We start from the raw sequence: 26,305 nt of genomic DNA on the forward strand, positions 1-26,305 counted from the left end.
CGATGCGATCTCGCCTTGGTCGGCTCGGATCTGGCCAAGTCGTCGAGATCCACTCCCAAGTGGGGTTTTGAGTGTGCTTTGCTAGCTAGATCTTACCTTACATGTCTTGATCTGGTCGGGTAGGGGTCGAACTGAAGTCGAAGTGGCAAATAGTGGCGGATCATTTAAGTGGGAGAGCTCACTGCTAGCTTGGTTCGTTGTCTGTAATTTGGCCCGAGTTGTGGTGTTTGCGCGATGAAATAGGCTGATCTGATGGGCTTTGGTAAGGATTTGCGGGTAGACCTGCTAATAGTCGCTTGATCTTATATATTCTAACATGGCATAGACGCTAAGGAGTTGGTGCACTTGCTGAACTGATTTGCTTGTTATGATATGATAAAGTCTGGCGGCATGGTTTTGGTGCAGATCTCGGGATAGTACCGTGATCTGATTAGGGATCTGAACTGACTGCTGCTGTTAATTCGTAAGTGAGAGAGTATTGCACCAGACGAGTGGGTCTAGTTTGGTTGGGTTTAGAGGATCGGTTTACTTTTTGTTGTCATAATAATATTGCCTGACGAGGTTTAGAGCAGTGCTATGCGTGTAAATAAGGTTGTATTTTTGCTTAGGCAGTTTTTACTTTGTGTATTGGCTTGTTTGGCGGCTCAATGCAACACATGAAGTGTATTGGACAGCACGGTAGCTTAAATTAAATGGCTAGAATCTTGCTAAGTTAGGATGAATAACTGATAATTCTTGCGTGCTAGAATCTTGGTAATTTTAGTAAGTAGCATGAACTGACTTGTTCCTTTGTTGACCAGGACAAATCGGATATGCTCTTGTTCCCATGATTGCCAGGGGAGTTATGCTTGGTGCAGACCAGCCTGTTATTCTGCATATGCTGGATATTGAATTTGCTGCTGAAGCTCTTAAAGGCGTCAAGATGGAGTTGATCGATGCCGCATTTCCACTTCTCAAGGGTAAGCTGATTTGTTCAATTTGTTTCTTTTTAGACAGCATTACCTCTTTTTTTTGGACAATCATCTTTGCTGATGCTTGAACCTTCTGTTGGTACACTATAGGAGTTGTTGCAACAACTGATGTTGTTGAGGCTTGCACTGGTGTGAATGTTGCGGTTATGGTTGGTGGATTCCCCAGGAAGGAAGGAATGGAAAGGAAGGATGTTATGACGAAAAATGTTTCAATCTACAAAGCTCAAGCATCTGCTCTTGAAGCTCATGCAGCCCCCAATTGCAAGGTATGAATTATTGGCTATATAGACTGTACCTTTTGTCTTACCAATGTTTGTCAGTGGCAACATGCATTCAGTTAGATGGTGAAAAGACCATGATAAAACCATAAATAGACTACTCAGCAAGTTATAACATTTCTTGGACAATTCATTCTTATCTTCACATGTGCCTTTGATGCATTAAAAAGTATCTTGAGAAAATACTGGCTTATTGAAGGGCAAACCTTAGCCAGTGGCGGAGCTTCACGCTAATTGCTGGGCGGGCCAGCGAGGCCGTGCTGAAGAAAATTACTACAACGTTTTTGTTTCATGGCCTAATAGCAGGTGTATATTACAGAGATTTACATTGGCTGGGCGGGCCAGGGCACAGGTTGGCCCAGCCGTAGCTCCGCCCCAGACCTTAGCATGGTGATGCATTTTGTACTGAATGTGGCATAAGACCATAGTAAAATAGACTCACCCCTAACTTGTAAGATTAGTTGGACATTCCTCTTTATTTGTTCACATCTGTATTTGGACGCATTAAGAAATACATAAATAGTGTGGACTTATTTAGGGACAAACTTGAGTCTCAGTTATGGTGTTTCTTAGTTAGCTTGAAAAGCCATGCAAAGTTCAATACGTTTTTTGCAACTATTTTTTGTATATAAATTCACATTTTTGTGCTGTTTTTGTAGGTTTTGGTTGTTGCCAACCCAGCAAACACCAATGCTCTCATCCTGAAGGAGTTTGCTCCATCTATCCCTGAGAAGAACATCAGTTGTTTGACCCGCCTAGACCACAACAGGGCACTCGGTCAGATTTCTGAGAGACTTGGTGTCCAAGTTTCTGACGTTAAGAATGCTATTATCTGGGGTAATCACTCGTCCAGTCAGTATCCTGATGTTAACCATGCCACTGTGAAGACTCCCAGTGGAGAGAAGCCTGTTCTTGAACTTGTTCAAGATGATGAATGGTAAATGAGAAATGCTGAAAATATTAAGTTCCGTTGTCAGATCCATTTTCCTTCATAGGATCTAATAATGGTGTTATCCTCTTTCCGCAGGCTAAATGGGGAGTTCATTGCCACTGTCCAGCAGCGTGGTGCTGCAATCATCAAAGCGAGGAAGCTCTCCAGTGCTCTCTCTGCTGCCAGCTCAGCTTGTGATCACATCCGTGACTGGGTTCTGGGAACCGCTGAGGTCTGTTTAAGCCCTTGGACCTTTTTGGTATTTGGCTTATTTACATGCAGCCTTTTAACACGCTGAGTTTGTGGATCACAGGGAACATTTGTTTCCATGGGTGTGTACTCTGATGGTTCATACGGTGTGCCTGCTGGTCTTATCTACTCCTTCCCAGTAACGTGCAGTGGTGGTGAATGGACAATTGTTCAAGGTGGGTGTCGACGCAACACTCTTACCGCATGGCAGTTTTTTTGGTTTATATATTCTTCCCATGCTTCTACTTGTCAGTCACGCACATGTGTGACCACATTAATTTGTAGCATCTTGCCTAATATTTATTGTATGTCATCTTGCAGGGCTCCCGATCGATGAGTTCTCGAGGAAGAAGATGGATGCGACCGCCCAGGAGCTGTCAGAGGAGAAGGCGTTGGCCTACTCATGCCTGGCGTAAATCCACATTCGAAGGGCAGCTGCTCCTCTGGATGTTTTGAATAAATGAAACCTTCCGCTCTTTAGAAACTCTCGTCTCCACACAGAACAGCCGCACATCGCGATGCATGCTCCTTTTCGCTGGTTTTCCCAGTGTGTATGAATGAGGCTTGTAGCTCCCCTTTTGCCTGATGATTTACAGGACAGTACATTTGCTGCAAGAGTGAAACAATTTGACACCTGATTAGAATCAACTTGTTTTTCTCTTGAAGCATCTACAACAAGTCACATAAAAACTCCCAAAAACTGGTTATACAGGGTGTCAATTCAGGGGTGATTCTCAGGTGTGCATTTCCAGCAAGCCTCCTTATCACAATATATCCCTTAAAACGAGTTTTTTCATTTCTCTTTAATAATAGGCATATGCAAGATTATTTTATCACTGTACTAATTTAAATAATGTAATTTTGGACACACATAGTTGAACATCACTTCAAAACACAATCATGAAGTTTGATTTAAAATTTAAATTTAAATTAATTCATGTAGACATAACAAATGGTTAAAAAACAAAGATCAAACATGCACCATACGAGAGAACATCATAATTATAGAAAAATCACTCCTACATCACCATTGCCATTTTCACCTTTGTATCCATCCATCCACACTGCCAGCTCTCCTACCTCTTGCCATCTTTGATGCTAAATTTGTGCTTTTTTCTACTCATGGTACGGAAGCTTGTAGTCTTGCTCCATTTTGTTTCTTCTGCAATGCCTTCAATTAGGATGTTGATTTGATGGAAGCCAGGCTCGCAACTTCTTTTCTTCGATTGCTGCCTCCTCACATGCCACTTTGCGCTCCTTCATTGCCTTAAACCTCGGACCATCTCAAGTACTTGTTTTTTGTTTCTTCCAACTTACCAGGAGACCCGCCAACTACGACTATCGTCCATGTACGATCCATATAGTCTTGAAGATTATTGTTTCTCCATTCCTTTATCTTTCTCACCTCTCCTTTCGGGTGGCCTATTTGCAATGATGATTGGAGTGGCATTGCCATTAGGATTTGAGACTTCATCAATATCATCATCGTAATTGTCAGTGTTATGCACTTGTGCAACGAATGATAATTTAGCCTTTGGTTGGATTGGATAATCCTTCCTGTCTCTCTAGAACAATAGAACATGATATACGTTGTTGTGAAGCAAAGCCCAACAATAGAACATGATAAAAGCCCATAATTTTTGGCTCCCTCTGGCTGTATAACTCGTCTGTGTAGCTGAGCTGTCAAGTTCAACTTGAGTGCAAACAATTTATAAATAAATTGTACAAGTAGTCACCAGCCCGTCCTCCGTTAGTTCACTACTTCTGCCATGATCTACTTGAGCCACACGACCAACCTAATGATTGCAAATTGCTGAATTAAGCTCAATCGATGTGCTAGTGACTTAATGGAGTGCTCGATGGAAGCAACCACACCACGATGATAATTGAGTGGCTCTATTTTATACGCATTTTTAGAGCTTATTTATTGCACACCATCTCCATATATCATGTCTCATTGAATGAATACATGTCCATTATGCATGATTATTGGTTTTTACTCTTTTTATTGTGAGCATTGCATAGGTTGTGGTTTTATTTAGTTTTTATTAGTTTCCTTTGTTTTGTTTTGTTTTGTTTTATCTACAGGTGTTTTGAAGCAACCATAGGCCAAGCACACCAAAAGGACTAAGGATGGGGTTCAACACAGAGGACTTCTAGGCACCAGACTTGTGCATTTGGAGTGTAAAAAACAACATTTTTCTAAAGTGCTCAAAATGAAGATCTAATACCATAGGTGCACCAACTTTGTTCACGCAATTCCAATGAGGCCAAGAACGTAAAAATTGGAGTTTGTACGAAGAAGTTATGCCCATTTTACTAAAGGGGTCCACGACGTTTGATGACGCTAAGTACGACCACGCTGGGTCGTACCACCCACAGAAAAGCATGAAATCGCTCAAACTGGATGGGATTCTTCGTGGATTTCATCCCTGTTTGTTCCTATGACCTTCTTGACCATCAAGGGAGGTATTGAGATTGAATTTGGCTAATCTAGAGCCCTTGGATCAATGGAGAGAAACTACATCCACGCAGGAGGCTTTGTGAGAGCCCTTGTATATACACCTTTAACCCTAGCGGCCGTCATCATCCAACATTCGTCCACGAACAAATCACATTACCTGCATTGCTGCTCCAAGACTACCTCTGAAAGGGCATTTCCCTCCTTAAGTTATTTGGGCGTTGAGGACAACGCAATTTATGGCCTAAACTTGTGATTAAGCTACACATGTATCTTCCAAAAGTGGCACAAGATGGTTAGGTTCCCCTCTGAAACAAAAAGATCGAACACGGTGTTCCGACGATTTTATTTTATTTGGGTTGATGGAAAACCGTAGTATTAAGACCCCTTTGTTTGGGCTACAGATTCCTAGAAACCAGTTATGGCTAAGATTCTAAACATCACTAGCCCATGCACGCGGCCTCCTCCCTGTGGCCTCGGTGCCCCCGCACATGGCCCTTAGCGTGGTCTCCTCTCGCAGCCTCACATGCCATGGTGTTAGAGCTAAACCGATGTATCTCGGGTAGGGGTCCCGATCTCGTAGTGTTGGCTAGATGGTAATGTGGACACAGGGGAGATGGTGTTTACCCAGGTTCGAGCCCTCTCGAGGAGGTAAAACCCTACATCCTATTCTGTTGTATTGATCGTGGGCGGCGTACCAAGTACAAGTGATCTACCTCGAGATCTCATGTCAATGTGTTGTCCTCTCTATGTCCCCGGTCCCTCTGTTTATATAAACACCAGGGGTACCCAGGGTTTACACATAGTCGGTTACATCTTAGGGGTAAGCTTGCCAAGGACAACTTTTATATCTTTGAGTACACTCAAAGTCTTTAGATGATTTTTTTGAGATGCTTCGGGGCCTGATTAAGGCCCATTAATGACAGGCCTAGGGGGTTCCTCGGCCCAACCCTAGTGGAGGCTATTCGACTAGCCGAGGATCCCCTAATCCAGGACTCCGTCAGTAGCCCCTGAATCGGTCTTCATGCCAAGGACTCTCCTGGTTCCCCGAACTGCTGGGCTTCTTCACTCTTTGGTCTTGCAAACTATTTCAATCTTGCGCATACTCCCCCCAACTGGTTTGTCTCTTTGGCCGAGGAGACGCGTACCTCGGGCATCCGAGGTGTCTTAGTGTCTGAGCAATAATAAAAAGAATAGATACCTTAGCAACAAAGCTTTCACGGTCAAGGATAAGGTTCGTGTTAGATCCAGCCCTGACAAACCGACCGGACCGAAGCATCACCACCCCTATCACTGTTGTATGGTCAGCCTCAAGGGTCATCATGATGTGTGACCGCGTTTCGAGACCATGGTCATTGATATGTAAAATCAATAGAGATGGTGTGCCGGTTTCTTAGCAACACGATCAACCAAATTCCTCGTTCCTCATGCGCTCTTAATACACGGTGCTTGGAGAACTAGCGATATTACTGCAATGCGTCGTGCTGGGCTGGTGACTGCGAGTTATAGAAGGTATAAGAAAGGTGAGCATTGTGGTTTTACGCCCTCAACCCCCCTTGCCTTTGTCTTCCTCAAGATCCAACACCAAAAATCCTTGAGCCCTTTCCAACTTCTCATCCTCCTTGCCAACTCGATGGCCAGCGAACACTACAAAAAGAAGACACATCTGTGACATTATGGCTGAACGAAAACTTTTTCTGTCATGGTTATGAGACTTCTATGACGATAATTGTGACAAAAACACGCATCATCATAGATGTGGTGGGCTCCTACTTTTATGACAAAAAATCATGAGAGAAAATGGGCTTTTCGTCCTGGGCCGGTCGAAGACGCACCTGCATGATAATCTTTGGGCCGTCCATGACGTTAAAAATCATGGTAGAAGTGAGGGCGAGGAAAATTTTGGTGAGTTCCCGGTTACGGTGGGTGGTGGGGGCCGCGCAATGCAGTGTGGTTGGTACGCCTCCAACGTATCTATAATTTATGAAGTATTCATGCCGTTATATTATCATTCTTGGATGTTTTACAATCATTTTATAGCAACTTTATATCATTTTTTGGGACTAGCCTATTGCCCCAGTGCCCAGTGCCAGTTGCTACTTTTTGCTTGTTTTTACATCGCAGAAAATCAATATCAAACGGAGTCCAAACACCGCGAAACTTATTGTGGATTTTTTATGGGCCAGAAGACTCCCGATGGGCCAAAGCAGCACCTCGGGGGGGTCCCCCGAGGGGGGCACAACCCACCAGGGCGCGCCAAGCCCCCCTGGCGCGCCCAGGTGGGTTGTGCCCACCTCGATGGCCTCCCGTACCCCTTCTTTGCACTATAAATTCCCAAATATTCTGAAACCCCTCGGGGTTAACCTAGATCAGAAGTTCCGCCGCTGCAAGGCTCCGCAGCCACCGAAAACCAATCTAGACCCTTTCCGGCACCCTACCGGAGAGGGGGGGGGGAATCAACACCGGTGGCCATCTTCATCATCCCGGCGGCCACCACGATGAGGAGGGAGTAGTCCACCCACGAGGCCGAGGGTTTGTACCAGTAGCTATGTGTTTAATCTCTCTCTCTCTCTCTCTCGTGTTCTTGAGATGTCACGATCTTGATGTATTGCGGGCTTTGTTAATATAGTCAGATCATATGGCGTTTTCCCCTCTCTATCTTGTTGTGATGAACTGAGTTTTCCCTTTGAGATTTCGTTGTTATCAGATTGAATACTTTTATGGATTTGAGAACACTTGATATATGTCTTGCAATTGAATACTCATGGTGACAATGGGGTATCGTATTGATTCACTTGATATATGTTTTGGTACTCAACTCGCGGATTCCCGAGGTGACATTGGGATAATCTATGCATAGGGGTTGATGCACGTTCTCGTCTTTGTTTCACCGGTAGAAATCTTGGGGCGCTCTTTGAAAATCTTTGTGTTGGATTGAGTATTATGAATATGAATTTGCTTTGGTGTTATTTTAGTACGAACTCTAGGATAGATTGTGACGCCCCCGATTCAATCGTACACTAATCATACACGCAAACGTGTATGATCAAGATCAGGGACTCACAGGAAGATATCACAACACAACTCTACAAATAAAATAAGTCATACAAGCATCATATTACAAGCCAGGGGCCTCGAGGGCTCGAATACAAGAGCTCGATCATAGACGAGTCAGCGAAGCAACAATATCTGAGTACAGACATAAGTTAAACAAGTTGCCATAAGATGGCTAGCACAAACTGGGATACAGATCGAAAGAGGCGCAGGCCTCCTGCCTGGGATCCTCCTAAACTACTCCTGGTCGTCGTCAGCGGGCTGCACGTAGTAGTAGGCACCTCCCGAGTAGTAGTAGTCGTCATCGACGGTGGCATCCGGCTCCTGGGCTCCAACGTCTGGTCGCAGCAATCGGGTATAGGAAGGGGAAAAAGAAGGAACAAAGCAACCGTGAGTACTCATCCAAAGTACTCACAAGCAAGGAGTTACACTACATATGTATGCATTGGTATCAAATGGAATAAGGGTATCATATGTGGACTGAACTGCAGAATGCTAGAATAAGAGGGGGATAGCTAGTCCTATCGAAGACTACGCTTCTGGTAACCTCCATCTTGCAGCAGGAGAAGAGAGTAGATGGTAAGTTCACCAAGTAGCATCGCATAGCATAATCCTAACTGATGATCCTCCCTTCGTCGCCCTGTGAGAGAGCAATCACCGTTTGTATCTGGCACTTGGAAGGGTGTGTTTTATTAAGTATCCGGTTCTAGTTGTCATAAGGTGAAGGTACAACTCCAAGTCGTCCTGTTACCAAAGATCACGACTATTCAAATAGATTAACTTCCCTGCAGGGGTGCACCACATTTCCCAACACGCTCGATCCCCTTTGTCTGGACACACTTTCCTGGGTCATGCCCGGCCTCGGAAGATCAACACGTTGCAGCCCTACCTAGGCACAATAGAGAGGTCAGCACGCCGGTCTAAATCCTATGGCGCAGGGGTCTAGGCCCATCACCCATTGCACACCTGCACATTGCGAGGGCGGCCGGAAGCAGACCTAGCCTAGCAGGCATTCCAGTCCAATCCAATGCGCGCCGCTCAGTCGCTGACGTCACGAAGGCTTCGGCTGATACCACGACGTCGAGTGCCCATAACTGTCCCCGCGTAGATGGTTAGTGCGTATAGGCCAGTGGCCAGACTTAGATCAAATGCCCATATCTCGTTAAATGTGTTATCTTGAAATAACCGCGAACGCCGACCAGGCCAGGCCCACCTCTCTCCTAGGTGGTCTCAACCTGCCCTGTCGCTCCGCCACAAAGTAACAGTCGGGGGCCGTCAGGAACCCAGGCCCACCTCTACCGAGATGGAGCCACCTGTCCTTCTAGCCCCCTCAGAGTCTGGTGCCGGGCCGGGTCGAACTCCCACAAGTTAAAATCCCATTGTTGACACGGGAGGATCCGGTGGATGAGCATAACCTGGACTATGTTGACAAGCTCGAGCTTCTTGCTTGCCATACTCCGGATACATTTCTGGAGTCCAACCAGCTCCACCGATGAACCCCATGACAGGCCCTTCTCTTTCCAGGAAGTAAGCCGTGTAGGGAATCCGGATCGAAACTCGGGGGCTGCCGCCCATTTGGCGTCGCGCGGCTCGGTGATGTAGAACCACGCCGATTGCCATCCCTTTATTGTCTCCACAAAGGAGCCTTCAAGACATATAACGTTGGGCATCTTGCCCACCATGGCTCCGCCGCATTCTGCTTGTTGGCCTCGTACCACCTTCGGCTTGATATTGAAGGTCTTTAACCACAGGCCGAAGTGGGGCCGGATGCGGAGAAAAGCCTCACACACGACGATGAACGCCGAAATGTTGAGAACGAAGTTCGGGGCCAAATCATGAAAGTCCAGTCCGTAGTAGAACATGAGACCACGGATGAATGGATGGAGGGGAAACCCCAGTCCACAGAGGAAGTGGTGGAGGAAAACTACCCTCTCGTGAGGTTCCGGGGTAGGGACGATCTGCCCCATAGCGGGCAGCCGATGCGCGATATTCGCGGCTAAGTATCCGACTCCGCGCAGCTTCTTGATGTCTCCCTCCATGACGGAGGAGACCATCCACCTGCCTCCCGCTCCGGACATGGTTGGAGAAGGTTGAGGTGGGAAGTGCGGACTTGGGCGCTAGAGCTCAAGTGCGCGAAAGCGGATGAGCAAAGGAGGAAGAAGGCGTGGATGGAAAGGTGAATCCCTATCCCTTTATATGGGCGGACGAAACTAAGCGCCCCCACTAGCCTCGTAAAACTCGCTTATTCCCCAAGCGCCGTAATCAATGGCGCGGTTGGGTTACCCACGCCCGTATTGATGAGAATCCCGTAATAAGGGGACACGATCTCTGCTTTGATAAGACGTGTCAAGAAACTGCCTCGCGTTATGTGCGGGGCTAGTTAAAGGAAACGATTCGAATAATCACCGGGCCATGACATAACGGCATGCTGCCAAAGCAAGTCAGCAAATTAGATTTGCGAAAATATTATTCTCTCTACGGTGGTATGTGGAACTTATTTTGCAGGGTCGGACACTATCCTTGTATTCAAATTCTTCTGTGGTGTATTCGGAGGAGGAACCCGCCTTGCAATGCCGAAGACAATACTGCACGCCGGACTCATCGTCATTGAAGCCTGGTTCAGGGGCTACTGAGGGAGTCCTGGAGGTCTCCGGACAGCCGGACTATATACTTTGGCCGTACTGTTGGACTATGAAGATACAAGATTGAAGACTTCGTCTCATATCCGGATGGGACTCTACTTGGCGTGGAAGGCAAGCTAGGCAATACGGATATGGATATCTCCTCCTTTGTAACCGACCTTGTGTAACCCTAACCCTCTCCGGTGTCTATATAAACCGGAGAGTTTTAGTCCGTAGGACACAACAACTACAACATACAATCATACCATAGGCTAGCTTCTAGGGTTTAGCCTCTCTGATCTCGTGGTAGATCTACTCTTGTACTACCCATATCATCAATATTAATCAAGCAGGACGTAGGGTTTTACCTCCATCAAGAGGGCCCGAACCTGGGTAAAACATTGTGTCCCCTGCCTCCCGTTACCATCCGCCTTAGACGCACAGTTCAGGACCCCCTACCCGAGATCCGCCGGTTTTGACACCAACAGTTTCAATAACACAAACGATTTAACGGGAAAAATTGTGTGTGATGTACCTATGAACAAAAACGTTTTCCTTGGAGCGACTGTGTAGGATGTGCATACGAATGGAAACGTTTAGCGGGGACTGACTGTGTGGGATGTACTTGAGAACGGAAACAATTTCACCGTGTAATTGTATTTTTAGCTCTACTGTATGTATTTCCGTATTTGAGTGCTCGCCGGTCGCACACGACCTCATTTTCCCGAACGTGTGTGCCAGGAGGGCATATCCCTGACGTTTTCTGGGTCGCGTGGGAAGGACCCCCCCTATCGCCCACACTCACTTGGCGACGGTTCCAAATGCCGTCGCGGAAAGGGGTTAAAAACTGTTTGTTTAGGACTGACGCGCACCAGTGAGATGTAAAATTTCTGCTTCAAAATTTTTATATAGGTTTAACCATGCATCATACACAACTTTTGGATTTTGCGCTAAAGGAATTTTGTTGAGATAGATGCTAATGCTGCTTATGAAATAATAGAGGGAATATTGGGAGTTCCACCACCACAAAAGGGATTTACTTTTACTCAAGAAGGGATTCAAATATTAGACAAATTGGGTGATATATAGAAAAATTTGCTTGCGTTGCGAAAGTCTAATGAACCTCTCAAAAATATTAGTGGAAACCTCAATTGCATGAATACTTTGATTATTTTGTGTAATAAGTGATTGGATAATTTGGATCTCAAGATGGTCTCATTCGCCGAGAATATTTGGAAGCATAAAGAGTGTCCCGGGGTTGAGAAAACTCTTACAAAGGTAGCAAAAACTAAAGATGACAACACTTGAATCTATGCATTATGCCTAGCTAGGTGCATAAAACGATAGAGCTTGTTGGAACGCAACCAATAGTTATCTTTGATTTTTTTGATTTTCTTTTTGTTCGTCAATAAATATGAAATTATACTTTTATTATGATTGTGTTTTTATGTTTTGATTAGTGTTTGTGCCAAGTAAACCTATGAGATCATGTTGGGTGATAGTTTATTTGATCCTGTTGAAAAACAGAAACTTTATGTCCAGTAGAAAAATTGTTGAAAATCACTGGAGTGATTAAATATTCTTAATTTTTTACACATGATTGATATATAAATTGCCTACGTTGTAGTAATGTTTCAGAATTTTTGGAGTTATGGAAGAATGGTCAAAGTACATATTACTACAGATTGTTCTGTTTTTGGCAGATTCTGTTTTCGTTGCATTGTGTGCTTATTTTGATGAATCTATGGATTGTATCAAAGGGTATAAGCCATGGTAAAGTTATAATACAGTAGGTATAATTCAATAATAAAATATGAATGGGTTTGCAACAGTACTTAGAGTGGTGATTTGCTTTGTTACACTAACGGATCTCACGAAGGTTTGTTAACTTTTGTGTGATTGAAGTTTTCAAGTTTTGGGTGAGATCACGATGGATGAAGGAATAAGGAGTGAAAAGAGCCTAAGCTTGGGGATGCCCATGGTACCCCAAGGTAATATTCAATGATAACCAAGCAACTAAGCTTTGGGATGCCCCGGAAGGCATCCCCTCTTTCTTCTAACGACCATCAGTAATTTTACTCGGAGCTATATTTTTATTCATTACATATCATGAGTTTTGCTTGGAGCGTCTTGTATTATATGAGTCTTTGCTTGTTTTGCTTTTTAGTTTTTCACAATCATCCTTGCTGGACACACATATTTGAGAGAGCCATAACGATGCCGTGATTTGTTAGAATTGCTCTATGTGCTTCACTTAAATTTTTTGAGCTATGGAATTGCTCTAGTGCTTCACTTATATTTTTTGGGCACGACAATGCTTTAATTTTGAAAAAAAATACTGTCATGCTTCACTTAGATTTTTTGAGAGTTAGTAGAATTTCAAAGAAATATCCTCTCATGATTCACTTATATTATTTTGAGAGATGAAAATTTTGAAGAAATATTTGTGCCCTTCTTCTTCACTTAAACTTGCTTGAGAGCTTGTTATAAGCAATGGTAATATACGAAATTAATTAGTCCCAAAATGGTAGATATTCAAGAGGGATAATAAAAACTATCATGAAGATCATTGATACGTCTGCAACATATCTATAATTCATGAAGTATTCATGCTGTTATATTATCATTCTTGGATATTTTTACAATCATTTTATAGCAACTTTATATCATTTTTTGGGACTAACCTATTGACCCAGTGCCCAATGCCAGTTGATGTTTTTTTCTTGTTTTTTACATCATAGGGAAACAATATCAAACAGAGTCCAAACACCGCGAGAGGTTTTGTGGATTTTTATGGACCAAAACACATCCGATGGGCCAGAGCAGCACCTGGGGGTGCCCCGAGGGGAAAAAACACACTAGGGCATGCCTGGGGGCCCAGGCACGCCCAGGTGGGTTGTGCCCACCTCGATGGCCTCCCGCACCCCCTCTTTGCCCTATAAATTGCCAAATATTCCAAAACCCTTGGGGGTAACTCTAGATTAGATGTTTCGCCTCCGCAAGACTTTGTAGCCACGAGAAACCAATCTAGACCCCGTTCCGGCACTTCGTCGGAGGGGGAATCATCACCGGTGGCCATCTTCATCATCCCGACGGCCACCACGATGAGGAGGGAGTAGTTCACCCTCAGGGCTGAGGGTTTGTACCAGTAACTATGTGTTTAATCTCTCTCTCTCTCGTGTTCTTGAGGTGTCACGATCTTGATGTATCGCGGGCTTTGTTAATATAGTCGGATCATATGGAGTTTTCCCCTCTCTATCTTGTTGTGATGAATTGAGTTTTCCCTTTGAGATTTTGTTTTTATCGGATTGAATAATTTTATGGATTTGAGAGCACTTGATATATGTCTTGCTTATGGATACCCGTGGTGACAATGGGATATTATTTTGATTCACTTGGCACTCAACTCGCGGATTCCCGAGGTGACATTGGGATAATCTACGCATAGGGGTTGATGCACGTTCTCGTCTTTTGTTTCTCCGGTAGAAATCTTGGGGCACTCTTTGAGGTTCTTTGTGTTGGATTGAGTATTATGAATCTGAAATTATTTGGTGTTATTTTAGTATGAACTATTGGATAGATCGATCGGAAATAATAGCTTCGAGGTGGTCTCGTACCCTACAAACGATTTCTTCTTATGTTCTACGCTAGAAAGGAACTTTGGAGTGATTCTTCATTGCACTTTGAGGGATGGTTATATGAATTCCAATTATATTAGCATTGTTGAGAGATTGCACTAGCGAAAGTACGGACCCTAGACCTTGTTTTCAAGCATTGCAATACCGTTTGTGCTCACTTTTGTTACATGCTACCTTGCTGTTTTTTATTGTCACTATCATAAAAACCAATATCTACTATCATTACTACACTAGTATCACCATCTCTTCGCTGAACTAGTGCACCTATACAAATTACCATTGTATTTGGTGTGTTGGGGACACAAGAGACCTTTTATTATTTGGTTGCAGGGTTGTTTGAGAGATACCATCTTCATCCTACACCTCCCACGGATTGATAAATCTTAGGTCATCCACTTGAGGGAAAATTGCTACTGTCCTACAAAACTCTGCGCTTGGAGGCCCAACACGAGTCTACAAGAAGAAAGTTGCATAGTAGACATCAAGCTCTTTTCTGGCGCCGTTGCCAGGGAGGTGAGTGCATGATGGTATATCTTTAGATCTTGCAGTCAAATCTTTTAGTTTCCTGTTTATCACTAGTTTGGTTTATATAATAAAACTACAAAAAATTAGATTGGGTTACCTCAAGTTGTTCTTTATCTTTATAATGTTTATCTTGAGAATAAGGATTCCGATAATTGTGCTCAATTGCTATAAAAATAATTCAACAAAATTTATGGCATAAAAACAATGGATGATGGGCATGATTGCAATATTGCTAGTTTGAATTCTTTGAATATCCATGATGTTAATGATGATTGAATTAGTCATGATAATGATGTCTCCTTTAGGAATGTCAATTTTTGCGGAGTGAATTGGGAGTGCAAATGCACACCAAAAAGGGAAGATAGATTTTGTAAGAGGCATAAGTATTTAGAAACGAAAAAGTTGTAAGAGAGGCTAGATGATTGTGCTGAAAGATTTAATTTTTCTCGCCATCCTTGTGAACTTTGCAATGAACGTGGTCATTTAAATCTCCAATGCAAATTGCTTCATGATAAAATCGTGTCCAAAAATTGTGATAACTTGATTACCCTTGAGCATCATAAATAGCTTAGTCTTCTTTTGAGGTATGAAGAAATGAAACGTATAACTGAGGGTATTCCAAAATTTAATCTTGAGAGATTTCTTGATTTTAATCTAGAGGAAATTTATCTGTTTTGTGTGGCAAATTGCATTGAGAATCCTTATATTGCCAACTATCTAAAGACAAGAAAACAAATAGAATATGAAGAGAGTACTAATGAAAGGGAAAATATTTCCCAATAACCTCCTAGTGTTTATTATGATGAATTAGGTAACGAGGAGGAGCTTCCTATCCAATCAATCTCTTCAACAAGAATCTCGAAAAAATTGATTAAACCCATACGTTGGGTGGTGAAGAAGAAGAAAAGAAGAAATAATAGAGATAAAAAGGTATCTCTCCCAAATAATGTTGTTCCTATTATTGTTGTGCCTCATGAAAATGAATAAAAAATAATTGTGGAAGATGATGCACTTGATCATTTTGTTATGCCTATTGCTTGTTGTGATAATTATGATTGGGAAGATAATGATACTTCTTATAATCTTGGAAATCTTTTTGGCATCAACTTGGGAAATTATGATGATATAAATTGCTACACCGTTCGTGCTATTCATAATATTAATGATGAGAGCGATTATGCTTAAGATATGCCAAGCCACAAGCTTGGGGATGCTATGTTTGATGAGAATGTCATGTTTGAGAATTTATTTGCTGCAATTAATGTTTGTCCCATGCTTGGGGATGCTATGTTTAATGAAGATGATCTTTTTAGCCCCCCTACTTTGAATGATCCAATTTGCTATGATGATTGCATGCCTCCTACTTATGATGATACTTATGTTATAAAAAGTAGTGATGATTATATCTATAAAACTTGTCATAGTTATGATCACCCTTTTTCTGAACATTACTCTTTTAATGTGGAAACAATTTATAGTATTCGAGTTTCATATGATACCCCCACCATTGTGAATGAGAAGAAATTTTCTTATATGTAGAGTAACAAAATTTCTATGCTCGCGGATCATGAAAATAATGTTTTATGTGATGGTTATATTGATGAATCTATCCATGATGCTACTAAAAATTATTATGAGAGAGAAACTTATGATTCATGATGCTCTTGTTATGTTTCAGTCCTTATCTTTTATGCGAGCATCATTGAACTCATCATGCCTAGCTTAAAAGGCATTAAATAAAAGCGCTTGCTGGGAGACAACCCATCACTTTTACCCACTGTTTTTGTGTGTTCACATGATTAGGCTACTGTAGTAATCATGTTTTATTGATTTCAATTCAATGAAGTGCCAAGTAGGACCTTTGGGATGGTCTATGGTGATAGTTGATTTGATCTTGCTACAAACAGAAACTTTTGCGCTCAAGAAAAAAATTCTCATTTTAATAGAAGCGTGATAGAATACTGATTCTTTTTTGCAGAAGATTAATAGACAAATTGGCCAATTTGTCCTAATTTTTCAGAATTTTTGGAGTAGCAGAAGTATGGTTGGAGTACAGATTACTACAGACTATTATGTTTTTGATAGATTCTGTTTCAATGCATAGTTTCCTTGTTTTCTAGTTTTTATGGCTTATATTGCTCAATATAAGTTGTGGAAATGATATGCTACATTAGGCATTGTGTGAGAACAATTATGAATCTTGTCTTTGATAGTACCAAAGTGGATGATTTGTCTTTATCATACTAACCTATCTCATGAAGTTCCGTTAAGTTTTGTGTGATTGAAGTTTTCAAGTTTTGGGTGAGATATCGATATAAGGAGAGTAAGGAGTGACAAGACCCTAAGCTTGGGGATGCCCAAGGCACGCCCAATGTAATATTCAAGGAAGATCCAAACAACTAAGCTTGGGGATGCCCCGGAAGGCATCCCCTCTTTCGTCTCCAACATTATCGGTAACCTCACTTGGAGCTATATTTTCATTCGTCACATGATATGTGTTTTGCTTGGAGCATCATTTTATTTTGCTAAAATTTTCTTTATTTTATATATAACAATGTTTTGTATCTTTTACTTCAATAAAAGTGCCAAGTATAGCCTTTACCATGCTTAGTTTGCAAGTATATGAGTTGCTGTTTCACAACAGAAAGTTTATCGCTGTTGCAAAAATTCCCTAGAAAAGTAAGAATCTGATAAAATGTTGAAACTTTTTGCAAAATAAGCTATGATAAATTTTATACGGTATGGTAAATTTTCATAATTTTTGGAGTTTAATAAGTATTGATACTTTTGCATTCTTTACAGACTGTACTGTTTTGGTAGATTGCTGTTATGTTTGCATTGTTTGCATAAGTTTGCTTGTTTAATGATTCTATTTGAGGATAGGAGTATTAAATACGCAGAGGCATTTAGTACGAAATGTTGAATAATAATTTGAGTGATTTATTATAGTAGAGAATGATAAGGTTTTTGCATTGGTTTATACTAACTTATCTCACGAGTTCTTGTTGCGTTTTGTGTGGATGAAGTTTTTAAGATTTAGGGAAAACCGTGATATAAGAGGAATTATGGAGACACAAAAACTCAAGCTTGGGCATCCCAAGCTAATATTCCAAGAAGTCTCAAGCATCTAAGCTTGGGGATGCCCTGGTGGGCATCCCACCTTTCTTCTTCAACAATTATTGGTTAGTATCGGTTGAGCCTAAGTTTTTGCTTCTTCACATGAGTTGTGCTATGCTTGGAATGTAATTTTGTTTTATTTTTATTGCTTTTTTAACAAAGTACTTAGATCTGAAACTTTTAAATAAGAGAGTCCTCAAATAGCTACCCATTTACTTAACTACTCGTTTGATCTTCACTTATATCTTTTTGGAGTAGCTTGTCATTTACTCTTGTGCTTCACTTATATCCTATGAGTAAATTGTTGAAAAAATTGAATATAATGAAGCTGAAATTATATGTTCATACCATGCCTAGTGGTCACTTCCCATCAGGTTTAGAAAGTGAAATCCTTTGAAGCTTGACAATCACAATATTGGTCATACAAGCAATTCATGAATGATTAGTAGAAGGAAGAGAACTTTCACATACAAATACACTATCATGGAAATCTTTTGTGATTGTGAGCCCCCAACAAAATATTATATGCCTAAATTGTTGATGTTGGACAAGGAAGACAACATAATGATTTATGTTTGTTCATATTCACATAGAAGTTATATTGTCATAGATCCTTCAACATGTGGTGCTTGTCACCCCATCTTTGCTAGCCAAAAATTCTGCACCAACTAGAGATACTACTTGTGCATCCAAAAACCCTTAACCCAAATCTTATTTTCGAGTCCACCATACCTTCCTAAGGATTGAGAAAGATCCTTCAAGTAAGTTGTCATCGGTGCAATAAGGCAATAAAAATTGCTTCTAAAAGAAGCGCATGGCAACCTCTGCTTTCCTCTGCGAAGGGCATACCTTTTACTTTTATGTATTTACTTTCATGCAAAAGTCGAAGTTTTTCTCTCTATTCCTTTTTATTTTTATCTTTTGGCAAGCATCATGTGGTGAGGAAAGATCTAGGCACATATACCCCGTTGGATATGAGTAGAAAGAGTTATTATTGTTGACATCACCCTTGAGGTGAATATGTTGGGAGGCGAAGTTATAAGCCCCTATCTTTCTATGTGCCCGGTTGAAATGTTTTGCTCATGTGTATGCGGTGAGTGTTAGCAATCATAGAAAACTATTTGATGGTTGAGTATGTGGAGCTCTTACTTAAACTCTATTGAATAATTTGAATTACAATTGCTTGGTGACTGAGAATATAGGTTGTTGAGTTTCAAGAGAATTAATTGTTTGAACCTTAACATGTGAATTGGTTGCTACTTTAACATGAGAATTTTTATAGGAAAGAATTGCTATTATGATGCTAGGAAAAGTGACTCAAATTATCATTGACCAAACTTATGCACTTTGCTAGCATTCACACTTCATAAATTATTTCTTTTATCATTTACCTACTCGAGGAGTAGGAATTAAGATTGGGGATGCTGATACGTCTCCAACGTATTTATAATTTATGAAGTATTCATGCTGTTATACTATCATTCGGATGTTTTTACAATCATTTTATAGCAACTTTATATCATTTTTTGGGACTAACCTATTGAACCAGTGCTAGTTACTGTTTTTACTTGTTTTTACATCGCAGGAAATCAATATCAACGGAGACCAAACACCGCGAAACATTTTGTGGATTTTTTATGGACCAGAAGACATCCAATGGGCCAGAGCAGCACCTAGGGGGGGTGTGCCCCAAGGGGGGCACAACCCACCAGGGCGCGCCTGGGGCCCAGGCGCGCCCAGATGGGTTGTGCCCACCTCGGTGGCCTCCTGCACCCCTATTTGCCCTATAAATTGCCAAATATTTCAAAACCCTCTGGGTAACCCTAGATCAGAAGTTCCGTTGCCACAGAGATCTGTAGCCATGAGAAACCAATCTAGACCCCTTTCCGGCACTTTGCCGGAGGGGGAATCATCACCGGAGACCATCTTCATCATCCCAGCGGCCACCATGATGAGGAGGGAATAGTCCATCCTCGGGGCTGAGGGTTTGTACTAGTAGCTATGTGTTTAATCTCTCTCTCTCTGTCTCTCATGTTCTTGAGATGTCACGATCATGATGTATCGCGGGCTTTGTTAATATAGTCAGATCATATGGTGCTTTCCCCTCTCTATCTTGTTGTGATGAATTGAGTTTTCCCTTTGAGATTTCATTTTTATAGGATTGAATACTTTTATGGATTTGAGAGTACTTAATATATTTCTTGCATATGAATACCCATGGTGACAATGGGGTATTATTTTGATTCACTTGATATACGTTTTGGCACTCAACTCGTGGATTCCCGAGGTGACTGTCGGTGTCAACCGGCGGATCTCGGGTAGGGGGTCCCGAACTGTGCGTCTAGGCCGGATGGTAACAGGAGGCAGGGGACACGATGTTTTACCCAGGTTCGGGCCCTCATGATGGAGGTAAAACCCTACGTCCTGCTTGATTAATATTGATGATATGGGCAGTACAAGAGTAGATCTACCACGAGATCAGAGAGGCTAAATCCTAGAAGCTAGCCTATGGTATGATTGTTGTTCGTCCTACGGACTAAAACTCTCCGGTTTATATAGACACCGGAGAGGGCTAGGGTTACACAGAGTCGGTTACAATGGTAGGAGATCTACATATCCGTATCGCCAAGCTTGCCTTCCACGCCAAGGAAAGTCCCTTCCGGACACGGGACGAAGTCTTCAATCTTGTATCTTCATAGTCCAGGAGTCCGGCCGAAGATATAGTCCGGCTATCCGGACACCCCCTAATCCAGGACTCCCTCAGTAGCCCCTGAATCAGGCTTCAATGATGATGAGTCCGGCGCGCAGATTGTCTTCGGCATTGCAAGGCGGGTTCCTCCTCCAAGTACTTCATAGAAGATTTTGAACACAAAGGTAGTGTCCGGCTCTGCAAAATAAGTTTCCACATATTGCCATAGAGAGAATAATATTTACACAAATCTAATCTGTTGACGTATTCCGTAGCATGACATCACACCATGGCCAAGTCTTTATTTGAATTGTTTTATTGTTCTACCTCAGCGCGTTTAGCGAGGCAGTTTCCTTGGCACGTCTTGTTAAAGCAGAGATCGTGTGCCCTTATTCCGGGATTCTCATCAATACGGGCGTGGGTAACCCAACCGCGCCATTGACTATGGCGCTTGGGAGATAAGCGAGTTTTACCAGGCTGGTGGGGGCGCATAGTCGCGTCCGCCCATATAAGGGGATAAGGATCCGCCTTTTCATCCACGCCTTCTTCCTCCTTTGCCTATCCATTTCCGCGCACTCGAGCTCCAGCGCCCAAGTCCGCACACCCCACCTCAACCTTCTCCAGCCATGTCAGGAGCGGGAGGCAAGTGGATGGTCTCCTCCGTCACGGAGGGACACATCAAAAGACTGAGGAAGGCCGGATACTTGTCTAACGACATTGCGCACCGGCTTCCCAAAGAGGGGCAGCTCATCCCCACCCCCAGGCCCCATGAGAGGGTGGTGTTCCTCCCCCATTTCCTCCGTGGATTGGGCTTCCTTCTCCACCCATTTGTCCGGGGGCTCATGTTCTAGTATGGCCTCGATTTCCACGATCTGGCCCCGAACTTTGTCCTCAACATCTCGGCGTTTATCGTCATGTGCGAGGCTTTCTTCCTCATCCGCCCCCATTTCGGCCCATGGCTCAAGACTTTCAATGTCAAGCCGAAGGTGGTGCGCGGCACCCAAGCGGAGTGCGGAGGCTCCATGGTGGGCAAGATGCCCAACGTCCTATGGTTCGAGGGCTCCTTCGTGGAGTCCCTAAAGGGGTGGCAGTCGGGGTGGTTTTACATCACCGAGCCGCGCGACCCTGAATGGGTCGCAGCCCTCGAGTTCCGATCCGGACCCCCTACGCGGCTCGCCTCCTGGAAAGAGATGGGCCTGTCGTGGGGTAAAAAGGAGAGCTGACCGGACTCCAAACATGCGTCCAAACCCTGGTGGATAGGAAGCTCAAACTTGTCAACGTAGTGCAGGTTATGCTCATCCGCCGGATCCTCCCATGTCAACAGCGGGCTTTCAACCTGTGGGAGTTTGACCCGGCGCGGCACCGAACTCTGAGCAGGCTCTTCGACACGATGTACGAAGATGCCTGGAAGGTGCTGTTCAAGGGCGTCGAGGCCCCCGCATCCGCTACCGAGGATCGCGGATTCAGCGCGCAGCGTCACGCTCGTGCGGTAAGCTGTTTTTACCTTTTACAGGGTATTAGTTTTTCATAGTTTGACTCCATGCGGGATCTAAGCTCCCTTACCTTTGACAGGATTGGCAGGAGACGTCCGAACAGATCAACTGTCCGGCTCCTTTGCCCGAAGGCCTAGCGGACGCTCGCTTGGCGAAGCTGCTGGTTCCGGCACCCTACGTGGTGCCGGAGAAGAAGGCCAAGAAGAAGGCCACGGGGACTCGAAAGAGTGCCCGGCACCAGGAGGTGTCGGATTCATCATCCGACGACTCCAAGGTGCACTCCTCCCATGAAGACGAGGAGGAGGAAGAAGAGACCTCTCCCCCTCTAGCGGGGGGAGGGAAGAAAAGGAAGGCCGCCCCAACTGGGGAGGCCGAAGGGTCCAAGAGGGGGAAGACCCCTCCTCCGGACTACTCCACCAACGCCGACGACGGCGAAGAGGAGTGGCCGCACAGGGCCAAGCCCCTGGCGAGATCGTAAGTATCCGGATACTAGAGTGATTCATAGTATTCCCCCATTGCACAGTTTTTCCTTACGTCGAACAGGATTGTGCAGTCCGCCCAAGGCCGGGCTCGACGAGTCGTCGAGCGGCTCCCTGGATTCGTCGGATGTGAATTCGCTTCCGATAGCTTCCTCCCCCCACCCTACGGACGGTGCCGAGGTGGCGTCCCAATAGGTTCCAAGCCAGGAGGAGGTAGTCCTGGAGGCGCCGCAAGGCAACCTCCCGGACTCCAGGCGTAAAGGGGATAGAACCCCCAAGGGCTCCAAGTCCGGCCTTGAGCCAGACACCGTGCCGGAACCTTCAACAGTTCTGGACCCCGGTAGGCAGCCTCCTTCTAAGAGGAGCAAGCCTACCGAGCCAGTGACCTCCGTCCAACCGGAGGCACCGGACAGTTTGCTGGAGATGCTTAACGGCGCCTCCATCGACGAGGAGCACCGCACTATTGTGAGTGCGGTGATCTAGAAGGTTCAGTCCGCCAAGAGGGGACTGACTGAAGCCTGTGCCAGCCTTCTAACAGGCTTTGAGGTAAGTAAAGGATATGTAAAAATATTACCGCATAGACAGTAGCCCCTGATGCTCTGTTCGGTGTTCGGAAAGAAAAACCGAATAGAGGATCTAATAACATTCACATGAGTCTAACATGATCAAGTCAATATGCGTATGCAGGCTTCACTGCTGGCCTCCGCCGCACTGACTGCGGAGGTGGATACGCTGAAGCAGAACCTCGAGCGGTCCGAGCAAGAGCTCAGCCTAGCCAAGCAGCAGCTCGAGGAGAAGGAAGGTAAGAAATACCTTATTGAAATATGTGAAAGGTGCAATTGCAAAAAGTGACAGGATTAACGCGGCTATTGTAGGGGCCACAACTGAGGTGGTGACCCTTAAGCAAGCAATGTCCGAGGCCGAAAAGAGGGCGGCCACGGAGCGCACCGAGCAGGAGAAGCATGAGACGCAGGTTGGCGAGGTGCGGCAAGAGCTCCAGGCTCTCATGAAAAAACATGAGAGTTTGGAGCTTGACTCGAAGACGCGAGAGTCTGAGCTCGCGACGGCCATTGAAGATGCCAAGTCTGCCAAGGCCGAAGCCCAGAAGGCCCTCCAGGAGGTTGAGGCAATAAAAAATATAGCGGCGGGTAAGGCATTCTTATTGAAAGCAAGCATGTAAAAGTGAATTACTTGTCACTTACCCGAATCCGGAGCTCTCCAGGAGCATTCGTAGACTTGCCCCATAGTGTGTCGGATGCCGCCGCCTTCTACCGAGCCGAGGAGGGAAGCTCGACGGAGAAGGTGTTCTGGTCTCAGTATGCTGAGGCCGAACACCCGGTGCCCTTAAGCGACCAGCTAAAACAGCTGGTCGAGCTCCATAAGGTGGCCGAACAGGCCATGAAGGGCCTCATAGTCCGGCTGTGGCCTGGAGAGGCCATGCCTGGGAGCTACTTTGGGCTGGTGAGGCGGCTGGTGGAGGCCTGTCCAAGGCTCGAAGTCATTAAGCGCTCTGTATGCATCGAGGGTGCCCGTAGGGCGCTTGCCCGTGTGAAGGTGCACTGGGGCAAGCTGGATGCTGAGAAGCTTGTGAAGGACGGGCCACCGACGGGCAAGGAGCATCGCAAGCCCGAGATGTATTTTGAGGGCGTTCTGAAGGGTGCCCGCCTTGTGGCGGATGAATGTTCCATGAATGTAATTTTTCAGTGAACTCGCTCGTTTTATCCTGTGCGCTGAAAACTTGTTCATGTGCGCTAAGCAATGCTTTTTGAATTTAAAATATTACCTTCTGTGCGGCCGTTTATCAAATTTGAGAGATGGCGAGTCGTCAGCTTCTGCCCCCATGGCATGAGTGCTGGGGTGTTCGGGATAAACATGAGCACTCTTTTTCCCATTCTTGGGTCCTTCGAGGGAGGCGCTCAACACAACGAACAAGGCAATCAGACTATAATGCTTGAACACTCTCACTTAGCCATAGAATTCTATAATTTTAAATTTCGGTGAAGCCCCTAGTGTTCGGAAGACCGAGTTTGGGGCGCTATCCACGCCTAGGCCGGACAAAGCCAGCTTCTCGCTCTAAGTGGCATAAGTCTTTAGGGACTCGAAAACCTCTCGAACAGCGACCAGCTCTCGCCTTATCATGGCGATCAGTTTTAGCTTTCTCTACTGAGGTGCTTAGCCTAGCTCAACTGGGGCACAATCGCAGTAGTTCTCCTAGTGCTACCTTAGCCGATATAACAGAACGTAAGGTACCAAAACATAGGAGCCGAGCAAACCCAACTATTGACCCAAGACATGATTCAGAGCCGATGCATATAATGCTATAAGTTCAGGGTGCCGCACTTGTGAAAGTGTTCGGACTTCTCACACCATGTTGTGGGGTACTTAAGCCCCTGGCGTATTGGCCGTACCAAAGTGTATGGGTGCAACATGTCATTAATGAACATATATTCATAAAAAAGAGGTAATGCAATAATAGACGGAAGATATGCATTGTTTATTTAAAAAAGCTGCGATCAAAGCAGAACGATACAAATAGTCCGATAAGCAAAAGATGGGACTATCAAATATGTCCTTTCCAGGGGCGAGCTGCGGAATGTTATGCGAAACAGTTATACTGCTTGTTATAGAGACCACCTTAGGGTTCCGTAGTGCGGCGTAGCTTTCTGCTTCCCTGGTTCTATCGTTTGTGCGGCAATTGTACTGCCGGACAAGCCTTTCGAAGAATGGAGTCCTGAAAATAAGAGAAAATTTAAGAAATCGGCAGCCCCTAGTGCGGTTTAAGCCGCGTTTCGGGCATGCCGTGATGGTGCCCCTTCCCCTGTGCCCATGGTATTTCTAGAGCGTAGTTATGTACGTGCAACACTGGTTTCGCAAGTTCGCGAGGGCTGGGGTTGGGGCCGCATTGCTACGCTTGCTCGGAATGTGCCAGGCGGTCTTGTTGTAGGTTACTCCGGGCGCGCTTGACGGTGTCCGGACGTTTAATGGCCGGACTGGAGAATTGCCTTGAGAGGCTGCTTTGTACTTCTGCTGCGATAGCCGCCGTATGCTCCTCCGTTCGGAGAGAGCGTTCGGTGTTTCCATTGACCGTGATGACTCCTCGAGGGCCTGGCATCTTGAGCTTGAGGTATGCGTAGTGCGGCACCGCATTGAACTTGGCAAATGCGGTTCGCCCGAGCAGTGCGCGATAGCCACTGCGGAACGGGACTATGTCGAAGATTAACTCCTCGCTTCGGAAATTATCCGGAGATCCGAAGACCACTTCAAGTGTAACTGAGCCTGTACAGTTGGCCTCTACACCTGGTATGACGCCTTTAAAGGTCGTTCTAGTAGGTTTAATCCTCGAGGGATCGATGCCCATTTTCCGCACTGTATCCTGGTAAAGCAGGTTCAGGCTACTGCCGCCGTCCATAAGGACTCTAGTGAGGTGAAATCCGTCAATAATTGGGTCTAGAACCAATGCGGCGAATCCGCCATGACGGATGCTAGTGGGGTGGTCCCTTCAATCAAAAGTGATCGGGCAGGAAGACCATGGGTTGAACTTTGGGGCGACTGGCCCCATCGCGTATACGTCCCTTAGCGCATGCTTCCGCTCCCTCTTGGGGACGTGGGTTGCGTATATCATGTTCACCGTCCGCACTTGTGGGGGAAAGCCTTTCTGTCCACTGTTGTTCGGCGGCCGGGGCTCCTCCTCGTCATCGGTATGCAGCCCCTTGTCTCTGCTTTCGGCATTTAACTTGCCTGCCTGCTTGAACACCCAACAATCCCTGTTGGTGTGATTGGCTGGTTTTTCGGGGGTGCC

At 44.7% G+C, this 26,305-nt stretch overlaps 1 protein-coding gene across 1 annotated transcript in view; it reads left to right on the plus strand.

The window, feature by feature from the left end:
- Positions 1-3,089, plus strand: part of LOC119269103 (malate dehydrogenase, cytoplasmic-like) — a 3,600-nt gene extending 511 nt beyond the window's left edge. Inside the window, exons 2-7 of the mRNA XM_037550863.1 lie at positions 801-959; positions 1,062-1,237; positions 1,909-2,186; positions 2,277-2,412; positions 2,494-2,605; positions 2,751-3,089. Coding sequence (XP_037406760.1) covers positions 801-959; positions 1,062-1,237; positions 1,909-2,186; positions 2,277-2,412; positions 2,494-2,605; positions 2,751-2,845 — 956 coding nt within the window. The 3' untranslated portion in view covers positions 2,846-3,089. The remainder of the gene's footprint in view (positions 1-800; positions 960-1,061; positions 1,238-1,908; positions 2,187-2,276; positions 2,413-2,493; positions 2,606-2,750) is intronic.
- Positions 3,090-26,305: the final 23,216 nt, after the last annotated feature.

The sequence above is a fragment of the Triticum dicoccoides genome, chromosome 1A (assembly GCF_002162155.2).
Source record: "Triticum dicoccoides isolate Atlit2015 ecotype Zavitan chromosome 1A, WEW_v2.0, whole genome shotgun sequence".
Classification (NCBI taxonomy): Eukaryota; Viridiplantae; Streptophyta; class Magnoliopsida; order Poales; family Poaceae; genus Triticum; species Triticum dicoccoides.